Genomic DNA, 16,319 nt, shown 5'->3' with positions numbered 1-16,319 from the left:
AACGGGATTGAAGCAGCAGCTGCCTTGCTCACAAGCGGAGGATTGGGTGAGTTAGCCTCTCTTCCCCCCCTCTCTGTATGATTCCCCCCTCCTCCCCTGTGTCTCACTGCAGCTCTTTGAAGAAACTCAAGAGGTGTGCATAAACGTCCCTCCCCAGCGTGCTGTCTACCCTGCCTGCAACTAAAAAACATAGCTGCACAGCCAGGGGAGGCACATGAAAAGCTTGTCTGATGTTAAACACAGGAAATACTGACCACAACAAACACTGATAGGTTGCTTTTCAGCCCGGAGAAGGCACAGGAAGGCAGCATCGTGCAATATCTGGTGGATTCCCATGCACAAACATGCACAGAAAATTCAGTTTGTGGTGTAAAAGAACATAATTAGCAGGCAAACCAAGACTTTGTGGATTTTCTAATATGTTCACAGTGTCGACAATGACCACAGCACCATCTAGAAAATGTTTATCGGCTTTATTTTGTTTCATAAACAAAAAAAAAATCTTAAGACTAGCTTTAATGACCACTGTAATCCTGACCATGACTGACAATGTGGTTGAAGGGACTTAACCGTTGATCAATAGCAGAGAGTATTTTTTTTAAGTGCACAAGCCAGTCTGACAGGGACTTCCCTTGGGCCATCAGAAAATAGAAAAGTCTCTGGTTCGCGGGGATAGTGTCTGATATGTCTGGATAACTAGAGTTAAAACACCGAATAAGGTTGCTCGCTTCGTCGCAGTCCAGTCCATGTGCGCGTGAGCCTGATGTGCGTCAGTTCGCCTCGTTCTTCGACGCCTCGTCGAAGTTCTCCACCAGATCTGCAGAGAGACAGTGGGAAGTTTTACATTTGTAGACTTTTATTCCAAAATAAGATTACCAGCACTAGAGGAAAAAAGTGACACTTAATCCACTATTCACCAAGATGACTGATACAAAAATCAAACCATTTTCCTTTTGAAGGATAGCAGGTAAATTAAATCAAATCAAAATAAGACTTCAACAGACTGAATCATGCATTTTGCAGGTTTTGTATGATGGATTTCACATCAAAATGGATATACAGCGTTTTCCAAATTTATTCCCATCTTAAAACAGTCCGTTTTCTGGGATAGCACTGTGACAATTTGCTTAAATATGATATAATGTGTATCTGTGTATCTAAAGTCATACAAGAAGTGAAAATTCACATGTAATGAAGTGAAAGTGAATGCTTCTGTTATTGTAGCCGGCACTAATCTCATTGCAATCATTTGCCACACATTTTGGACATGTTCAAGGTTAAGGACAAGGACTTCTGGACAGATATTTCCAACACATTTTGACACATTTGGCATAGAATCTGATCTGATCCCTCTGATTGCTTTTATTTATTCCCAGTTTATATACATTTAATAGCAAATCAGAAAGAATTTATAACTTTCTCTGCATCACTGGCCAGGGGGTTGATCCTCCTTAAATGGAATAAACCTTTGCCGCCATCCCATAAATGCTGGGTTGGGGAGGCAATGGCAAACTTTTTAAACATCTTTCCCCTTTCCCCTTAAACACCCTTTCCCCTTACCAGAGTGTAGGGATTGGTGTGGGCTGGTGTATATAATTGTGTGCTGACTCCAGAATTGGCTGAGTTGTACTGTTTTTTTTTTTTTTTTTTTTTTTTTTTGGAAAATAATTTTAAATAAATGATCTCACTGCACAACAATTAATTGTCTGATATTTATACACTTTCTTGTCTGTACCTGGAACGTCGTCATCCTCTTCCTCAATGTCCTCTGCCTTTGGAGCCTTACTGTCAAGAGCTGAGAAATGAAACACACGAGACATGCATTACAGCTTTAGCTATGAACATTGTTTTTCATAATGCTTTTTAGTAAGTGTGTATTCAGTTTCCTCGCTTCGTTAGTGTCTGTGATTGGCAAGAGACTGTTAATTACAGCACTCATATGCACAAACTCAGTGGACACATCACACCAACCCCAACTGAAGATCAATACAATAGTGGGGATATTTTACCATGGGGATGCTTTTGACTAAGCTGCTGGAATATGAATGGACTGTAATAACTAATTTTCAACTTAAGATTGAATAGTAACGGTGCAATAACTTAATACTGATTATTTAACTTAATATTTATAAGCTCAAAAGTACAGTGCACTTAACTGGCAACACACTGGAAACAGGAAGGGATTCTGGAGGTGATTTACAAGACTGTTTTTTGGTAATTATATAGGGTGTCCACAAAGTCTCTTTACAATTTAAAAAATCTATTACAAAAGCAGTTGATGAGATAAGTCAATCAGATTTGTTCTATGTACTCAGTGGATATCAAAGTTTTTAATCACACTGGACATCGATGACCTGAAGCAAAAGATCATTGATGCCACTGCCACCAATGATGAGGCTATGCTACAGCAAACATGGCAAGAAATCGAGGACCGTCTTGATGTGCTTCGTGCAACTAATGGTGTCCATAAAAAGGTGTATTAAATGAGGCAAAAAACTTCAATATCTACTCCTCATTTTTAAATAATTTCCACAGATTTGTCTATTCATTTGCTTTTGTAAAAACTTTTGTGTAATTGTAAAGAGACTTTATGGACACCCTGTACTTCTTCAAAGATCTTCCCTTTTACAAAGAGGAATCACAACAGCGCATTTTCTGCTGCAATGTCACTATGAAGTACGTGCTCTAAATACAAGCCATTAGGCTAGCAGGAAAGGTCAGAGGGTATTATTCCACAAAGCAGGATTAGAAAGGTAGGAAAAGATAATGACTCTGTAACATAACACTTAAATGTTAGGTTTAGGAATATGATCCAGTTAGCCATGCTGATAACTGCTCATAATAACATTTCACAAGATAATTTGTAACACTTTCTAAAGTTCAAAAAATGTGAAAAGGTGCTTTATCCCAAATTTTCAAGGCAAGGAAGAAAAAATACTCAGATTTCACCTGTTTAAAATGTTTTTCTAATGTGATGTGAGCCAAATAAACAGGTTGAATGTGAGTATTTTGTCCTCCCTGACTTGAAAATTTGTGATGTGGTACATTTTCACATTTTTTGAATAAGCCTGATGGCTTTTGGGTTTAGTATTCCACTGAGAATAATATTGCTGAAGCTCAACCTTCCCTTCCAACAGACTTTTTTAAAGTTAAAGTTATCAGGCGGACTTACTAATCCTGCTTTGTGGATACGCAGAACAAGAGTCTATGGAGCCAACGAATGGAGAGCTAGTGATGCGTTTGGCTCAACTGGCTATTTAAAAAAAATATAAAAAAACAGGGCGGCAGTTCAAGTTCGTAATAATATTTTGACATTTGACAAATATGAACGCTGAAATTTGTTGTGACAGCTTTATTTAGTTAGAAAAGGGACTATCTGGGTTGTTGTTCAACTTTAACCAACATTCACCTCTTGTTGCCATTCACAGCCACCAACATGTGAAGCTTTAAGTCGAGAAACCCCAAGTGCAGAACTACAGCTAGGGGGCATCCCTGACCAGGGGCCAGACACCCCCCCAACCCTCCTCCCTTCCCTCCACGCCTCAGGTCTGCACACCCACCTTGCCGAGGGAACTGTTCTGCCAGTTTGCGCAGGCTGGTGAGGCTGTCGGCCCCCAGCTGGCTGAGGATGCCGGGCAGCATCTCTGTCAGCTGCTTGGTCTCAGCGTGGCCAGTGATGGCGAAGGTGTTGGCGGAGAGAGAAGCCTGCACTTTGGGGTTGTTGAAGTGGATCACGGTTCCGTCATCCTTGATCATGTTCACCTGAGAACAGAGGCCAAATTGATGCATAAAGCTTCGGTGATGTCATTAATTTGATTGTATTTGAACATGACATCTGTGTATGAGCATACACACTAGCTTTCAGCACAAGCATAACCTCATCAAAATCAATTTATGCTCCAGTTAGAATACAAGGTAGATCAAACCGGACTCTTTTAAGGACACTATTAACATTCATGGTCCCAGCTTCTTGCCCACTTACCTCCTCAATTCCCGCAATATTGTTGACAGCCAGTTTCTTTAGCGAGCTCTGAAGTTTTTTGTCATCGGCTGTGGCCGTTCTGTGCACCACCTTCTTCTTCCTGCGTGCCGAGCCCTGAAACCAAAACAGGCATGAAGTGCAAAACCATGGAGGCCCTCAAGATGGCAACCACTCACAGGACTGACTGCACCACGATAAACAGTACACTTGTGCCACACTATTAAATGTAGGGGTGGGCAGAAAAAAATATCCAATTTACTTAAGTACCACAAGTCTTATCTCATGATTTTGAATTGATTTTTAAGTGAGGATATTGGTATCACTGGTGTCATATAAAACTAGACGACCTAAGGAATCCATTGGTGCTAGGTTGTCGGCAAGGGGCAAAATATCGCTCCAGTCAGGCTACATTTTGGTGAGGGGAAAACTGACAGCTAGGAGTTGCATGAATTGGGTTTAACTGGAAAGTTGAGACTCTTGTGGATTAAATGAGCCACATTTGATTCAGCCTCCATAATGCCCATTTCATTGTAGCAAGACCATTTTTTTTAGAACTTCCCTGTGTAAAATGACCTGTTGTGACCTCTAAGATAATCACAGCCTCATGAAACTTGAACTTTATTTAACTTTAAAATAGAAGATAATTCAAAAAACGCAATAAATCATAACATCAAATCGCAATACTTGTAGAACTGCAATAGGCATTAGTATGATAGTATCGAATCGGGACATAAACATATCATCACAGCCTTAATTCAATGTCAATTACAACAAGCCAGATGCCATGTATTCCCACAGCTGCCAGTCAGAGTTGACAGCGGCAGCTCATCTGTCCACACTGGAAGCGCACGTTACCATTTCCGGGATGTCAACTCACCTTTCCACCTATCCGCACCTGGGCTTGAAGTTTTGCCAGTTTCTCTTGATTCATGTTGCCACCTAAACCGTGAGAAAATGGTTAACAAAACACAAGAGGCCAGATAAACTGTGTGTTTGACTGGCTGGTTAGCATGATACAGCTGGTTTTCACTGCTGGCCCACAACATGAGCTGGAGCAGCTAGGAGCTACAGCATTAGCATCATACATCGCAGTAGCATAGCGTGGAGGACAGAAACCAACCCAGTCTGACAGGGAAAGAAAACATTACAGTAAACATTACAAGTGAGCAGGAAGGTGTAAGCAACCACGGAAATCGACTAGCGGCTGGTAAATAAGCAAAAGCAGTCTAACAGCTGGTCCTGCCCGACAAAAGCTAAGTTAGCCAGGCAGTGAGCTCAGCCTGCTGCCAGATGAAAACACAGGGCCTGCTGGCCAACACACACCGCGTGCCGCCGGCCCGCGCTGCCTCACGCGCCCGTGGCCCTCCCGCACAAACCACTACACTCTCTCCAGCCGCTACCAAACTCACACAGAGCCGCTTTTATCATGACAAACCTGATCAAATGTCCACAGAAGCATGCGGTAGTGAAAGATGGAGGCAATGAGGAAGAAATTACGTCACACACCATATGGCCGTCCTTCTTCTTCGTGAAAATGGGGCCAGTCCGCCGGAAGGGCTTCGAGCTCGTGCTGCCACCTGCAGTCGGATTTAGGAGTTGCATCATGTTATTGGCAAGCGCATGTTACAGATTTTAATGGCTTGCATTGGATGGAAAACTAAACGGACACAAGCAAACCCACTCCGGAAACAAATTTAAACTAATATAAATTGAAAAAAAGAAAACAGAAATGAAAGTAAAAAATAATGGAAACTGTGCCACTATAACTACAACTATTCTGGATTTCTGCATGACACTAGTGGATGGAAATTACTTTAATATTTGTGTGTCAAATTTATAGTAAAGAGAGACTTTAAGGCATTTAAAGGCATTTTGGGGAGTTCTGGGTGAGGACTGTTCCCTGGTAATCAATACAATTGTTTTGTTAGGTAAATTAAAAACCCAATCAAGAACAAATCTGAGCACAGCACAGCATAAAGTGGGTAAAACAGCTCTAGTAAAAAGCAGAATTGCATGAAATCTTAAATATTTTCTACTTGCATGTATGAATGATCAGTTATACAAAGCCACGTTCAAATGTCAATTTAATTTTCTAAGTTCATATGGCGATGCTGACTATTTTGAACGTTTTTTGTTTGTTTGTTTGCTTGTTTTGTTGTTTTGTTTGTCATTTTGTGACTCTATATTGCCATATCTTATGTGTATTGTTGTATGTATTATTGCTTATAATAATGGGAAAAGGCATTTTAAAATAAATGGAAATGCTGATGAATGTATTCTCTGTTTATCTTATCTTAAGGTACAAGAACACAAACATATAAATCAGGTTCACCATGTTGTATGGTTATTCTGGTGATGCACTAGTATGCAGTGCTTTTTCTGGATGTGGTGTGATTGTAATTGAAATAACCATTAAAAGGAAGCGCCCTCACCCTGTCACACTGTCTGTCTGAGTGATAGTAACGCCATTAAGGATGTCCTCTAAGAGCAGAAGAGCATCAGGTTCAGGAACCAGCATCTGCTATGGTGTTACTCATATTATAAAGCTGGAGAGTCCAGATGAGTGCTAAGTTAAGAGAGTCAAAGTGTAGGAGACAACTGGACCAAGAGAGGAAGTGCATGCATAACCTGTATGTAACCATTATTTAACCAATGAGACGCTCATGCTAATATTTTATATTTTTATTTTAAATATTCCTGTCTACTGGATCCAAACCAGTGAAACCTTGATCACACATCACTGCTGAGTCATCCATTACACATTTTCTGCTACATTCTGCTGCAATTTGTGCTAAACCTAGAGATGACTCAACGCGGTTCGTCTGGTGAGAGGTTTCACACAATTCACACTAGGACTGTCACAATATCAGATGTTCACTGCACGGTTATCATGTCCAAGAATTCAAGATAACAATATATATAAAATTTGGGGAGAAAAAAAATTATGTTATCAGTAAAATTAATCTTTGTTTATTGTGCATTTGGTCACTTTTTTGGCAAATGAATTACATTCAAAATGCAAGTGTTGGGAGTAGAAGGGAGCATCTGTAACCATGTCAAGTGTTTGCACTGTGTGTGTGTGTGTGTGTGTGTGTGTGTGTGTGGTGTTCAGGGAGGGAGACAAAGCTACGACATAAAGAAATGGAAATAAGTTAACAAGTGCTGGATTATTTACACAATATTATCATATGTGCGTTATTAACATGGTATCAGTATTTCATTTGTTAAATATCATGGTTATCATTAATACCGGTATATCTCGACACCTTTAATTCACACTTCAGGATAAAAACACAGGCTAGACGCTGCTGTCTGCCAGTCACAACAATAACAAAAATCAGGCAAGAGTAAAAGTATCCCTTAAAGTCCCCATAAAGACCTCACATGACCTCTACTTATCTTAAACAGTGACGTCATCCTGCAAATGCTGTAAATTACAATTTCAACCAATAAAACCCTCACAAATCTTTAAATATCCTCTCTTATCCACCTGTCCCTTCAAATAAAACTGTTTCTCTACCAAATTGATATCCTGTTGGGTTAGGGTTACTGGTGAATGATCCTTCACTGCACCATGTCCTGCCCAAACATCCTGTTTTAACAGGAAATACATAAAATCAAGAAAGTACGAGTCCAAAGAGCCCAAAAACATGTAGCCATTAATCTTCACATGGGGTTTAGGACACAGACTAGAGCTGCCATGCTGAAATTCTAGTGTTCTAAGTGTTAAAAAACATCACAGACAATAATAATAATACAATAATAATAAACAATAACAGACAATAATAATAAACAATATCTCTAGCAGAGGAAAAAATTAAACAAATTTTGTTAATCACTTCCAATCACTAGATCAGTCCTGTAAAAAATGAAACCCTTACTATAAAATGCACCACAACACCTCCAGTCCATGCTGATCCAAAATGGTTCTGCATGACAGTATTTTGAATAACATCCCAAGGAAACATCTGCAATGACTTTGCCCTTTGGAAGAGTCAAAGTTTGTTTGGAAGAATCTGAAAGTTGATCCAAGTTCTTCTGGTCAGCTTGCTCCTGTGATCAGATCAGGGTTCAGGTGATGGATTTGATCATGGTGTCTGGCAGAGGCACTCTGCCCAGGCAGCGGCAGTCAGATGGGCTGATCCCTGAGGCACTGGCCTCCATGGAGCTGCGCAACACGCTGCACCTCCAGCGCTGGAGGCTGTGGGACCTCGGGCACCACCAACAGTGAAACCAGAGGAGGAGTTTCCTCAGCACGGCCCTCCTCAGCAAGATGTACACCCAGGGGTCCAGGATCTGGTTCCAGGTGGCCATGCGCACCCCCAGCAGCAGACTGAGGCAAACAGGCTTGTCTTGGGCTTGAGTGCTCAGCATGATCACACAAATCTGGACGAGCAGTAAGAAAAGAATGGAAAGAGAAAAAGCTTAAGCATACAGCAGTTACAATAAAACATAATGTTAGTGAAGAACACATGACTGAGTACAACAGAAATGATGTCTGAGCAGCGAGGAAGAGGAAATATCTGTTTTGAATAAAAGAAACATTAACAGAGAGAAATGAGGGATGCATGAATAATTAATATTAATTATCCTTTGGTTTTGTGTCACATCATTGTAGTTAATGCACTGAATAGTGACATAACAGTAGACCGTATTATTGCATATAATTCACTTGCTTCTCATTAACTTTAGATTGAATTCATAGTGCACTATTCATAGATTCACTGAGTGACTGAAATGGTTGTTTTGCATCCCTTTAAGGGATGAAAATACTTCACTGTTACACTTCTAGTCATTGCTATGATTAATCTGTAGAATAGCAGCCTAATTTCTCCTTTGGGAAAGTGGTATTGCCTTTGGAGTGACACATTGTCCTCAACAAATGTGCCATGCATCAAGGAACACAGATTTGCATCTTCTGTATGATGCCTTAGATGCTCAGAAATGAGTTATTTTGACTGAGCCAAAAAAAACATGCCTGCTTAGAGCAACAATTTCTGATACAGCTTAGATGATGGACATGATTGCTGCTACCAGAGTTGTGTGTGAAATGCATATTACTGGCAAAATGGTTTTCTCTCTCTCTCTCTCTCTCTCTCACACACACACACACACACACACACACACACACACACACACACAAACACACACACACACACACACACACACACACACACACACACACACACACACACACACACACACATTTCTATCTTATCTTGAAACCCACTGCACTGTCTTTGATCCACAAGATGTGAGCAGTAAAATGTTTCAGGTGATAATGACTGTCAAACTGAGTTAAACTAATTTCTTTCCAAGCCTGGAGCATTAATCTTTACACATGCTTTCAGCTCTTAAGCACTCGCCTGGCTTCAGGCAAACACCTCTTTGTAGCTCTTTGTGATTTGGCTGACTCTACACATGAGAACAATTCTGTCAGCATCGGCATGTTCTCTGTAATTTCTTGAGCCATATACCAGAGTTAGGGGCCTGTTGAAGTAAATGGAGGAATTCTTACCAGTAAAGGGCCCCAGCACACACAGGACACAAACATTATAGCCAGGAGCTGGTAGATCATCTCCAAGTGGTAAGACATGCCTCTGCAGTGATGCTTGCGGCGAAGTCTGGACTGCAGCAAAGAGCAGCTGGTCAGAGTATTGAACACAATGGAGAGCAGCAGGGCCAGCAGACCCAGCATGGAGAACAGAAGCGGCAGCAGCAGATCCAGCCAGTCTCTTTGCTCCTCCATTTGGAAGAAACACCAACTCCTGGAGCTCTGGACCCGGTAGGGCCTCCGTAACAGCAAGGGCAGCGCGGCCACCACTGCCGCCAGCAGCCAGGTGAGCCCCAGCAGCTTTTTCATGTGGTGGGATGCAACTGCTGTGGAGTGGAAGATGGGCCAGGTGACGCCGATGCAGCGCTCCACCGCCATGGCGCTCCCCAGGAACAGTGGGCTCAGGCCAAAGAACACCATGCATGCGCCGAAGAGGCTGCACACAATGTGGTGGGGGTCAAAAGTTTCCCATTTCTTGTCGAAGCTGTACACAAAAACTGCCAGGGAGCCGTTGATGAGGTGGCCCAGGAGGTCTGTGACCACCAGGCTGCCAGCAAACAGCAGGAAGGAGGCCTTGGAGTTGAGGCGGATGCGGCGGTAGGATTTCAGCAGGATGAAGAGGGCCAGGGTGTTGGAGAGGACACCCACAGTCATGGAGATGACAGAGAGGGTGATGGTCAGCTCCTTCTGGCTGCAGGTGGTGTTGGTGGGCCTGGCCTCTGACCTGCAGCCCATCTCTGAGCTCCCATTGGCTGACATAGTCAAGGTCCAATCTGAAGAGGTGTGTAAAGGGAAAATTGGATCGATTGTTATCTTGTGAATGTGTTTATTCTGAACAAAACATTATCTTATAGCCTGCAGGAATTGTTTTCATTGATTCAGTAAAGTGTAGACATGCGACTCACTTGTACCTGCTCAGCTCAAACAGAATCTGAACTTCCATAACTTTCACAGATTAGGTCACTTGGTACCAAACAGCACAGGACTGCAACTTCAAATAGCTCGCATATTCTTACACAGTCCGTTATCATAGCCCACATTTTACCAAGGACACTTGCATTTTTGAGTGTGTATATTTTTGTAATGGTGACTATTCGTTTCTACCTACATTTATACAAAGAAAAAAAAATAGCACCAAGCCTGAGGTGGCTAGGATGAACGCTACTTCGCAACAACATGACAAACAAATATGACAAAAAAAAAAAAAAAAAAAAATCCTACCCAAATTTGGAATAATGTTCTCTTCCCTCGCAGATTTGATCAGTTTTGCCTGTGTTACACATTTACTAAATTTTTGCAATTAAATTTGTATGATTTATTATTATTATTATTATTTGTTTGTTTGTTTATTCATTTATTTATTTATTTATAGAGAACAATTAATAAGACACAGCTGTAGCCTATATCTATGGTCAGTTCCTTACCGCAGGTTTGGTCCTCTCTCATACAACGCGCCCTAAACCCGCTGCGTCCCCCCTCGCTGGGTTTATTCCCTGGGTAAATATCAGACGCTGCAGCTCTGCTCCGTGTCCCCGCCGAGGCAGCACCGCTCCTCCCGCAGCGCACAGTGCAGCCTCAGCCCAGCCGCACTGTGCTGTTGTCAAGTGCATGTTACCAAAAATGAGCAACAGGCACCCCAGTCTTGACTTCAATCAGTCTCGGCAGACACTGGCAGCAACATGAGAAGCATACAGCGCTGATTAACTGTTGCCAAAATACACAATTCAAGCGCTTAATTTGTGAAATACCCACGCACGATTCCTTAGAAATGACAAGGCCAGCTCTTGTAATCACAGAAAAGTTTGTCCAAAAACGTTGCCTACTTCCACATGGCTGTCGTGCATCATGGGAGTCGGGGTTTGCTCTGGTGGCGCCCTCTGATTAATTCTGCCATTAAGTCAAAATCACCTGAAGGAAAACATCTGCTGTCATTATTTGTTCACCTATGGCAAACAAAAGCACTTCCCGTTAGTCTGTGTCGGGCTGGAAAATTGCAGGCTTCCCTCTGCTGCATACTGATCAACCTGCCTTTTGTGCTCCCATGGTCTAACAGCAAAAATCAACTGTTAATATAATTCTATTGCCATAATTAAGTGTTTTGTTGAGTGCTGTAAGAGACGCAGGTAAATAAGCAAAAAGAAAAGCGAAGAGGTAATTTACAGAACATTATATTCATTATATGGATATAAGGAAAATGTCATAATTCAGTGTCTATCAAACACAGAGGGTCTAGTTTGTAAAAGTGTTTTTTTTATTATTATTATTATGTTGTCATTAAGAGACATCAAGTTGTCTTTACTTTATACAAAGTGTGAGAGATTATTTAATAAAAATCACTAATGCTGTCAAATGTAAGATATCTCTCTCTCTCTCTCTCTCTCTCTCTCTCTCTCTCTCTCTCTCTCTCTCTCACTGATGAAGAGTGGGGAAAAAAAGTGGGAAAAGCCATTACCAGACACTGAACTTCTTCATCAACCTAACAACTTCTAATCAGGAAAAGTAATTTCACAGGTCATTAATGCCTCTAAGAATAAGATCTTATTGATGTTTACAAGGACTGCACAGCAGCAAACACATTCACCAATCGTGTACTTTCACAGCAAAATTTCCCAGCTGAATCACACCTCCAGTTCTGAGATTCCCTTTGTGACTAAATATCTGATTGTATGGCAGGTCTGCTCAGACTTGGCAATATTATATTGACAAAGTGGACCAGGCTGGACAGACTGGCAATTTTTCTTTATTTGAACAAATTTTGACACTGACTTATAAGTTGTACTTTTTTTCTGATGGCTGACTCTTTGCACACCACATCCTGTGGATGATGGAAAAATGCAACATTAAATATACAACTGTGATTGGGAAAAAAAACAAAACAAAAAAAACAGAGGCATTGTGTCAGTTAAAAGGATTTTGGACAGATATACTTCATTTCCATAGCAGACACATGGTTTATCAGTTCATTAGCAGTTCATTTCCTTCCAAAATGAGAGCCGGTCAGCAGCTGTGACCTGTGTTGTCCCTTGTCCCTGATTCTCTCTGTTTTTTCATAAATGACTTAAGAAAGAACTTTCATATTAAACTGTGAGGCAGACAATGCTCGCTGGTGGTCAGTTGGTGTGAATTTCCAAAGGTTTTACAGAGGTGACCTTCTTTTTACTGAGGTGTTACAGACAATTAACACCCATCGCACAGACATCAGTGTTTTGGAAGCAAAGGGTTTCCAGCTCCTGTGAGGAAGGCTAATGTAGATGTTATTGTCTGAGATAATGAAACCCCTTCCTGATAATAACAGTGCTTAAAAGAAGTACAATCCCAACCTTTGTTACAGCCAAATTTTATTTCCCAATGAACTTAGTGAGTCCACTTGAAAAACATTTTGCTTCAAGATATAAAATACATATTTTCTCTCATTCTTTTCACTCATTCAGAATTCTTATCTCAGGTCAGTTTTGAAACCTGATAGTGCCGTCGATATCAAGACACTGGCCATACAGCAGAAATGGGCATGAAACAGGCATAAATATAATAAACACACAGCCATGAATGACATACATTTGAAGTCACATAAAAGAGAGAGCAAAAAATATTTCTCATACAGGCACAAACATAAGATATTTGACATTAAAGAGACTCAAAAGAACCTTTAACTTGCAAAGGGAGACTACCTTTATTTATTTATTTTTTTATTTATTTAGCTTTTTCATTTTGCAGAGATTTTTGAAGGTGATGACTATAGTTATGATGTTGTCTCAGTAAAATCAATTAACCTGCTAACCCAATGCTGGGAATCTGATGTAAGGTTAGTAATTCTTGTAATTTCTGGCCAAGGCAATAATGCATGGATGTCAAAGGAAAGGCTTGACTGTATATATGCCCTAGTTCACCAAGTAATCCCCTTGATTTGCGGTTCATCATTCGTTTACTTTATTTGCCTGTTTAATCCCGGATTATTGGGCAGAAGACGAGGGAGAAACCCTACCAGTCCATTAAAGGGCTGACACATATTGATCACAGTCACATTCATCAGCTCCATAAAAGGAATTATACAACCAGTCCTGTTGCAAGACATTTCAGTGACAAGCAAGAGGTAGAAATGTCAACTGACTCAGGAAAAAGAGAGATGCATTTTGGATTTTTTTTTTTTTCAAAAGTATATTTCCAGGGAGAATGAGGATTTCTCAGTTATTAAATGTTTATAGTTATAGTTCTCAATTATGTGATTATGTACCATTTGTTATAATGTATTTTATGATGTCTCTTGTCCTGTTGCCCTTCCTACTACAATATATATGATTGGTTTCTTTTTCTTATTGTTCTTTATGCTACAAGTGTTGATCTCAGAAGTCCACACTGAAGAGGTGAGACTCGGGTTCCTCTTGCTGTGAGGGAGCTCTACTGCTAACCTCTGAGCCACAGCACTAGCCCTCTCTCCTCCCTTTGAAATTGCTTACTGAGCTTTAAACATCCAGAAGGCTTAACAGTGAGTTCTAACATCTTTGACTCACCGCTGCTAGCCATTATATTAGGCTCTGCTCTGCCTTCCTACCCATTGTGCATCTCCTCTCTTTCCATTTCTTCTCGGAGCACACTACATCTTCCCATGTTGGTGCAAATCACCTCTGCTGAGACTATAATTTCTTGGTTCCTGCCTGCAAACATTGCCCTCATGTCCAAAGGCAATTTGATGCTCGGATGCCTCTCTCTTTTGACTGGCAAAACATAGCCATCTGTTTCTCAGTTGTTGTTGACTCACATTTAAGCAGCCGGTTATAGCACTATGGGAAAGTTTCTCTGAATCTGAGCACAGAGGAAATGTGCGGGTTTCACCCAGTCCAGAGTTGAATTTATGGGTGATGTCTGTACACCCGACAGCGAGTTGCTCTGATGATGAGGTCGGGCTGCCTCCATAATGCGCAGGTCTTTGGAGCCATGAGATAAGGAGCGAAACAGGGTTGGATGATGAAAATAACACACACGAGCTCCATGTGGGTCACATGTATTATACAACATTGCTGTTTTTTTCCCCCAACTTCCCATAGGATGGAATAAGAGAATCAGTCAGCCTTATCATGCCCAGTCTGGTCTCTGAGGTTACCATAATAATAAAACTGGATAATTGTCCCTGGCGTCAGCCCTCTGCCTGGAACAGCTTGACAAAATAGTTCCTAAGCATTAGCTGTGGCACCAGGCAATCAATCAGTTCTGAATCAACAACCTAAAGGGTCATACTTCCAAGTTAAAAGCAAATATCACCCAGTCTATGACTTCATGCGTGTTATTCTAAGGGCAGCCCAGTATTTGTGAACATAAACAAGACTCTCCCATGGCTACACAGCAGAAAATGGTTGAAAATGCTTAAAATTTTCTACTGATAATGCATTAGAAACTTTGGGGACTCCTATGTTTAACCTTCAAAAATTCAAATCCAAATGAACTTCACTGTAGAGGTAATTTTCAGTCACCTCATAAAACACACGATAAAGTGTGTTTTTCTTAAGCCCAGAAAATTATTCTGGTCGCGGTCACAGCCAGTTTTTCCATCTTTTTTCATTTCATACTCAATTTTTGCTGCGCATTAGCATGAGAGGACACTTTAAGAGTTATTAACAGCAGGGTATTCATATTCAACTTCAAAATTCAGTGGTGTTCCCTCTCAAACAAAAATTGGGATGAACTTGTGTATGATAACACAGACTCACAGACAAAAATCTCCTTTCACTTAAACGATATACATCCCAATTTATAACTGCACCCCGAAGAACTAATTGCAAGACTTTTTTTTGCAGCTCAACATATCAGACAAACATGCAGACCTGATGATATATTTTTGTCCTCTGAAACTAATTCTTCTTTAAAATGCCTTGGATTTTCTCCGCAGCTGGGTGGCAGACGATGTACAATTCAAATCATCATCAAGGTTATTACTCGGAAAAAAAGTCAATCCACCATCCAAAAATCCACAACTGGGAACAGAAAGCAAAGATTGTAAATTCTTCACGTGTTTTTATTAGGTGTGTGAAAACTTTAAAGTAATATCTCAGTAATAGTTACCAGAAACCTTTACACTACAAGTCAGAGTCAAAATACTGTAAGAAGAACTTTAATGCTCAATTTGGGACATGATGAAAAAAAGAAAAGAAAAGAAACATTCACAAGTTCAAATTGTTACAGGGATTTTCAATCAAGCCACTAAGTAAGTAGCTTGATTAAAACTGCCTTCATTACCCTCCAGACATTCCTGGTTGCTTCCAAAAGGAACTTGCCCATGGCCACTCAGTTATTCTGCCTCATCACGCCCATAATAAGACATTTGATTGGATACAAAACCCGAAAATCTGTGTTTCCATGGAAACAGCATGCTCAGGAGTGGTTGTTGATAATGCCACTTCTTCAGGCAGACAGGTAAGCTTGTGTCCTCAAGAGGTTTATGAAGTCCTTGGGGCGCTCTAAGACAAGCTGAAACTGATTGCCTCACATTTGATGTGATGAATCAAAGAAGGAAAAGACAATCAATACGCTGTGGAGCAGAGGTTGCACTGTGCAGCATAACAAGTTTGAAATGCTTCCCATTTACAAAAACTGAATTAATGGAGTGTCAGCTCTCAGCATAAAAGCAGAATGTCTTGTCATCTCAGGGTCGCACCGGAGCCCTCGTCTAAGCTACAGGTTTCTTATATGGTCTGATAGTGGCTGGCTGATGAACTGACAAGTGTCCTGCTCAGGTAAACTTCTGAATGGGTGACATTACAACCCAAAGAGTGGTGGCGTCTCTGGTGTGCA

General features: G+C 40.9%; 2 protein-coding genes across 3 annotated transcripts; both read right to left on the bottom strand.

Moving 5' to 3' along the window:
- Positions 1 to 454: 454 nt before the first annotated feature.
- On the bottom strand, positions 455 to 5,533 carry btf3l4 (basic transcription factor 3-like 4). 2 transcript variants are annotated; one of them, XM_030049356.1, is made up of 6 exons: positions 5,418 to 5,533; positions 4,860 to 4,921; positions 3,983 to 4,096; positions 3,561 to 3,762; positions 1,736 to 1,795; positions 455 to 817 (listed from the first exon to the last, which is right to left on the bottom strand). In XM_030049356.1, the coding sequence occupies exons 2-6, from the start codon at positions 4,911 to 4,913 to the stop codon at positions 771 to 773; spliced, it is 477 nt and encodes a 158-aa protein (XP_029905216.1). In that variant the 5' UTR covers positions 4,914 to 4,921; positions 5,418 to 5,533; the 3' UTR covers positions 455 to 770. The 2 variants fall into 2 exon arrangements, with proteins under 2 accessions (XP_029905216.1, XP_029905217.1); XM_030049357.1 differs by lacking the exon at positions 5,418 to 5,533 and adding an exon at positions 5,306 to 5,376.
- Positions 5,534 to 7,659: 2,126 nt separating this feature from the next.
- Positions 7,660 to 11,075, bottom strand: ptgfr (prostaglandin F receptor (FP)). The gene is made up of 3 exons (XM_030050106.1): positions 10,961 to 11,075; positions 9,501 to 10,309; positions 7,660 to 8,368 (listed from the first exon to the last, which is right to left on the bottom strand). Exons 1-3 carry the CDS (start codon positions 10,980 to 10,982, stop codon positions 8,054 to 8,056), a joined length of 1,146 nt encoding a protein of 381 aa, XP_029905966.1. The 5' UTR covers positions 10,983 to 11,075; the 3' UTR covers positions 7,660 to 8,053.
- Positions 11,076 to 16,319: the final 5,244 nt, after the last annotated feature.

This window comes from Myripristis murdjan, chromosome 4 (assembly GCF_902150065.1).
Source record: "Myripristis murdjan chromosome 4, fMyrMur1.1, whole genome shotgun sequence".
NCBI lineage: Eukaryota > Metazoa > Chordata > Actinopteri > Holocentriformes > Holocentridae > Myripristis > Myripristis murdjan.
Note: the sequence above shows the minus strand (reverse complement) of the source record. Positions and strands in the feature narration are given on the sequence as shown.

Coding starts and splice junctions, on each gene's coding strand:
- btf3l4 (XM_030049356.1), bottom strand. CDS start 4,913: ATGAATCAAGAGAAACTGGCAAAACTTCAAGCCCAGGTGCGGATAGGT. Junction 4,097..4,859: donor AGGTGCGGATAGGTGGAAAG/GTGAGTTGACAT, acceptor TTTTGGTTTCAG/GGCTCGGCACGCAGGAAGAA. Junction 1,796..3,560: donor AGAACAGTTCCCTCGGCAAG/GTGGGTGTGCAG, acceptor TTCATTTCTCAG/CTCTTGACAGTAAGGCTCCA.
- ptgfr (XM_030050106.1), bottom strand. CDS start 10,982: ATGAGAGAGGACCAAACCTGCG. Junction 10,310..10,960: donor GAGAGAGGACCAAACCTGCG/GTAAGGAACTGA, acceptor ACACCTCTTCAG/ATTGGACCTTGACTATGTCA. Junction 8,369..9,500: donor TGTGCTGGGGCCCTTTACTG/GTAAGAATTCCT, acceptor CTGCTCGTCCAG/ATTTGTGTGATCATGCTGAG.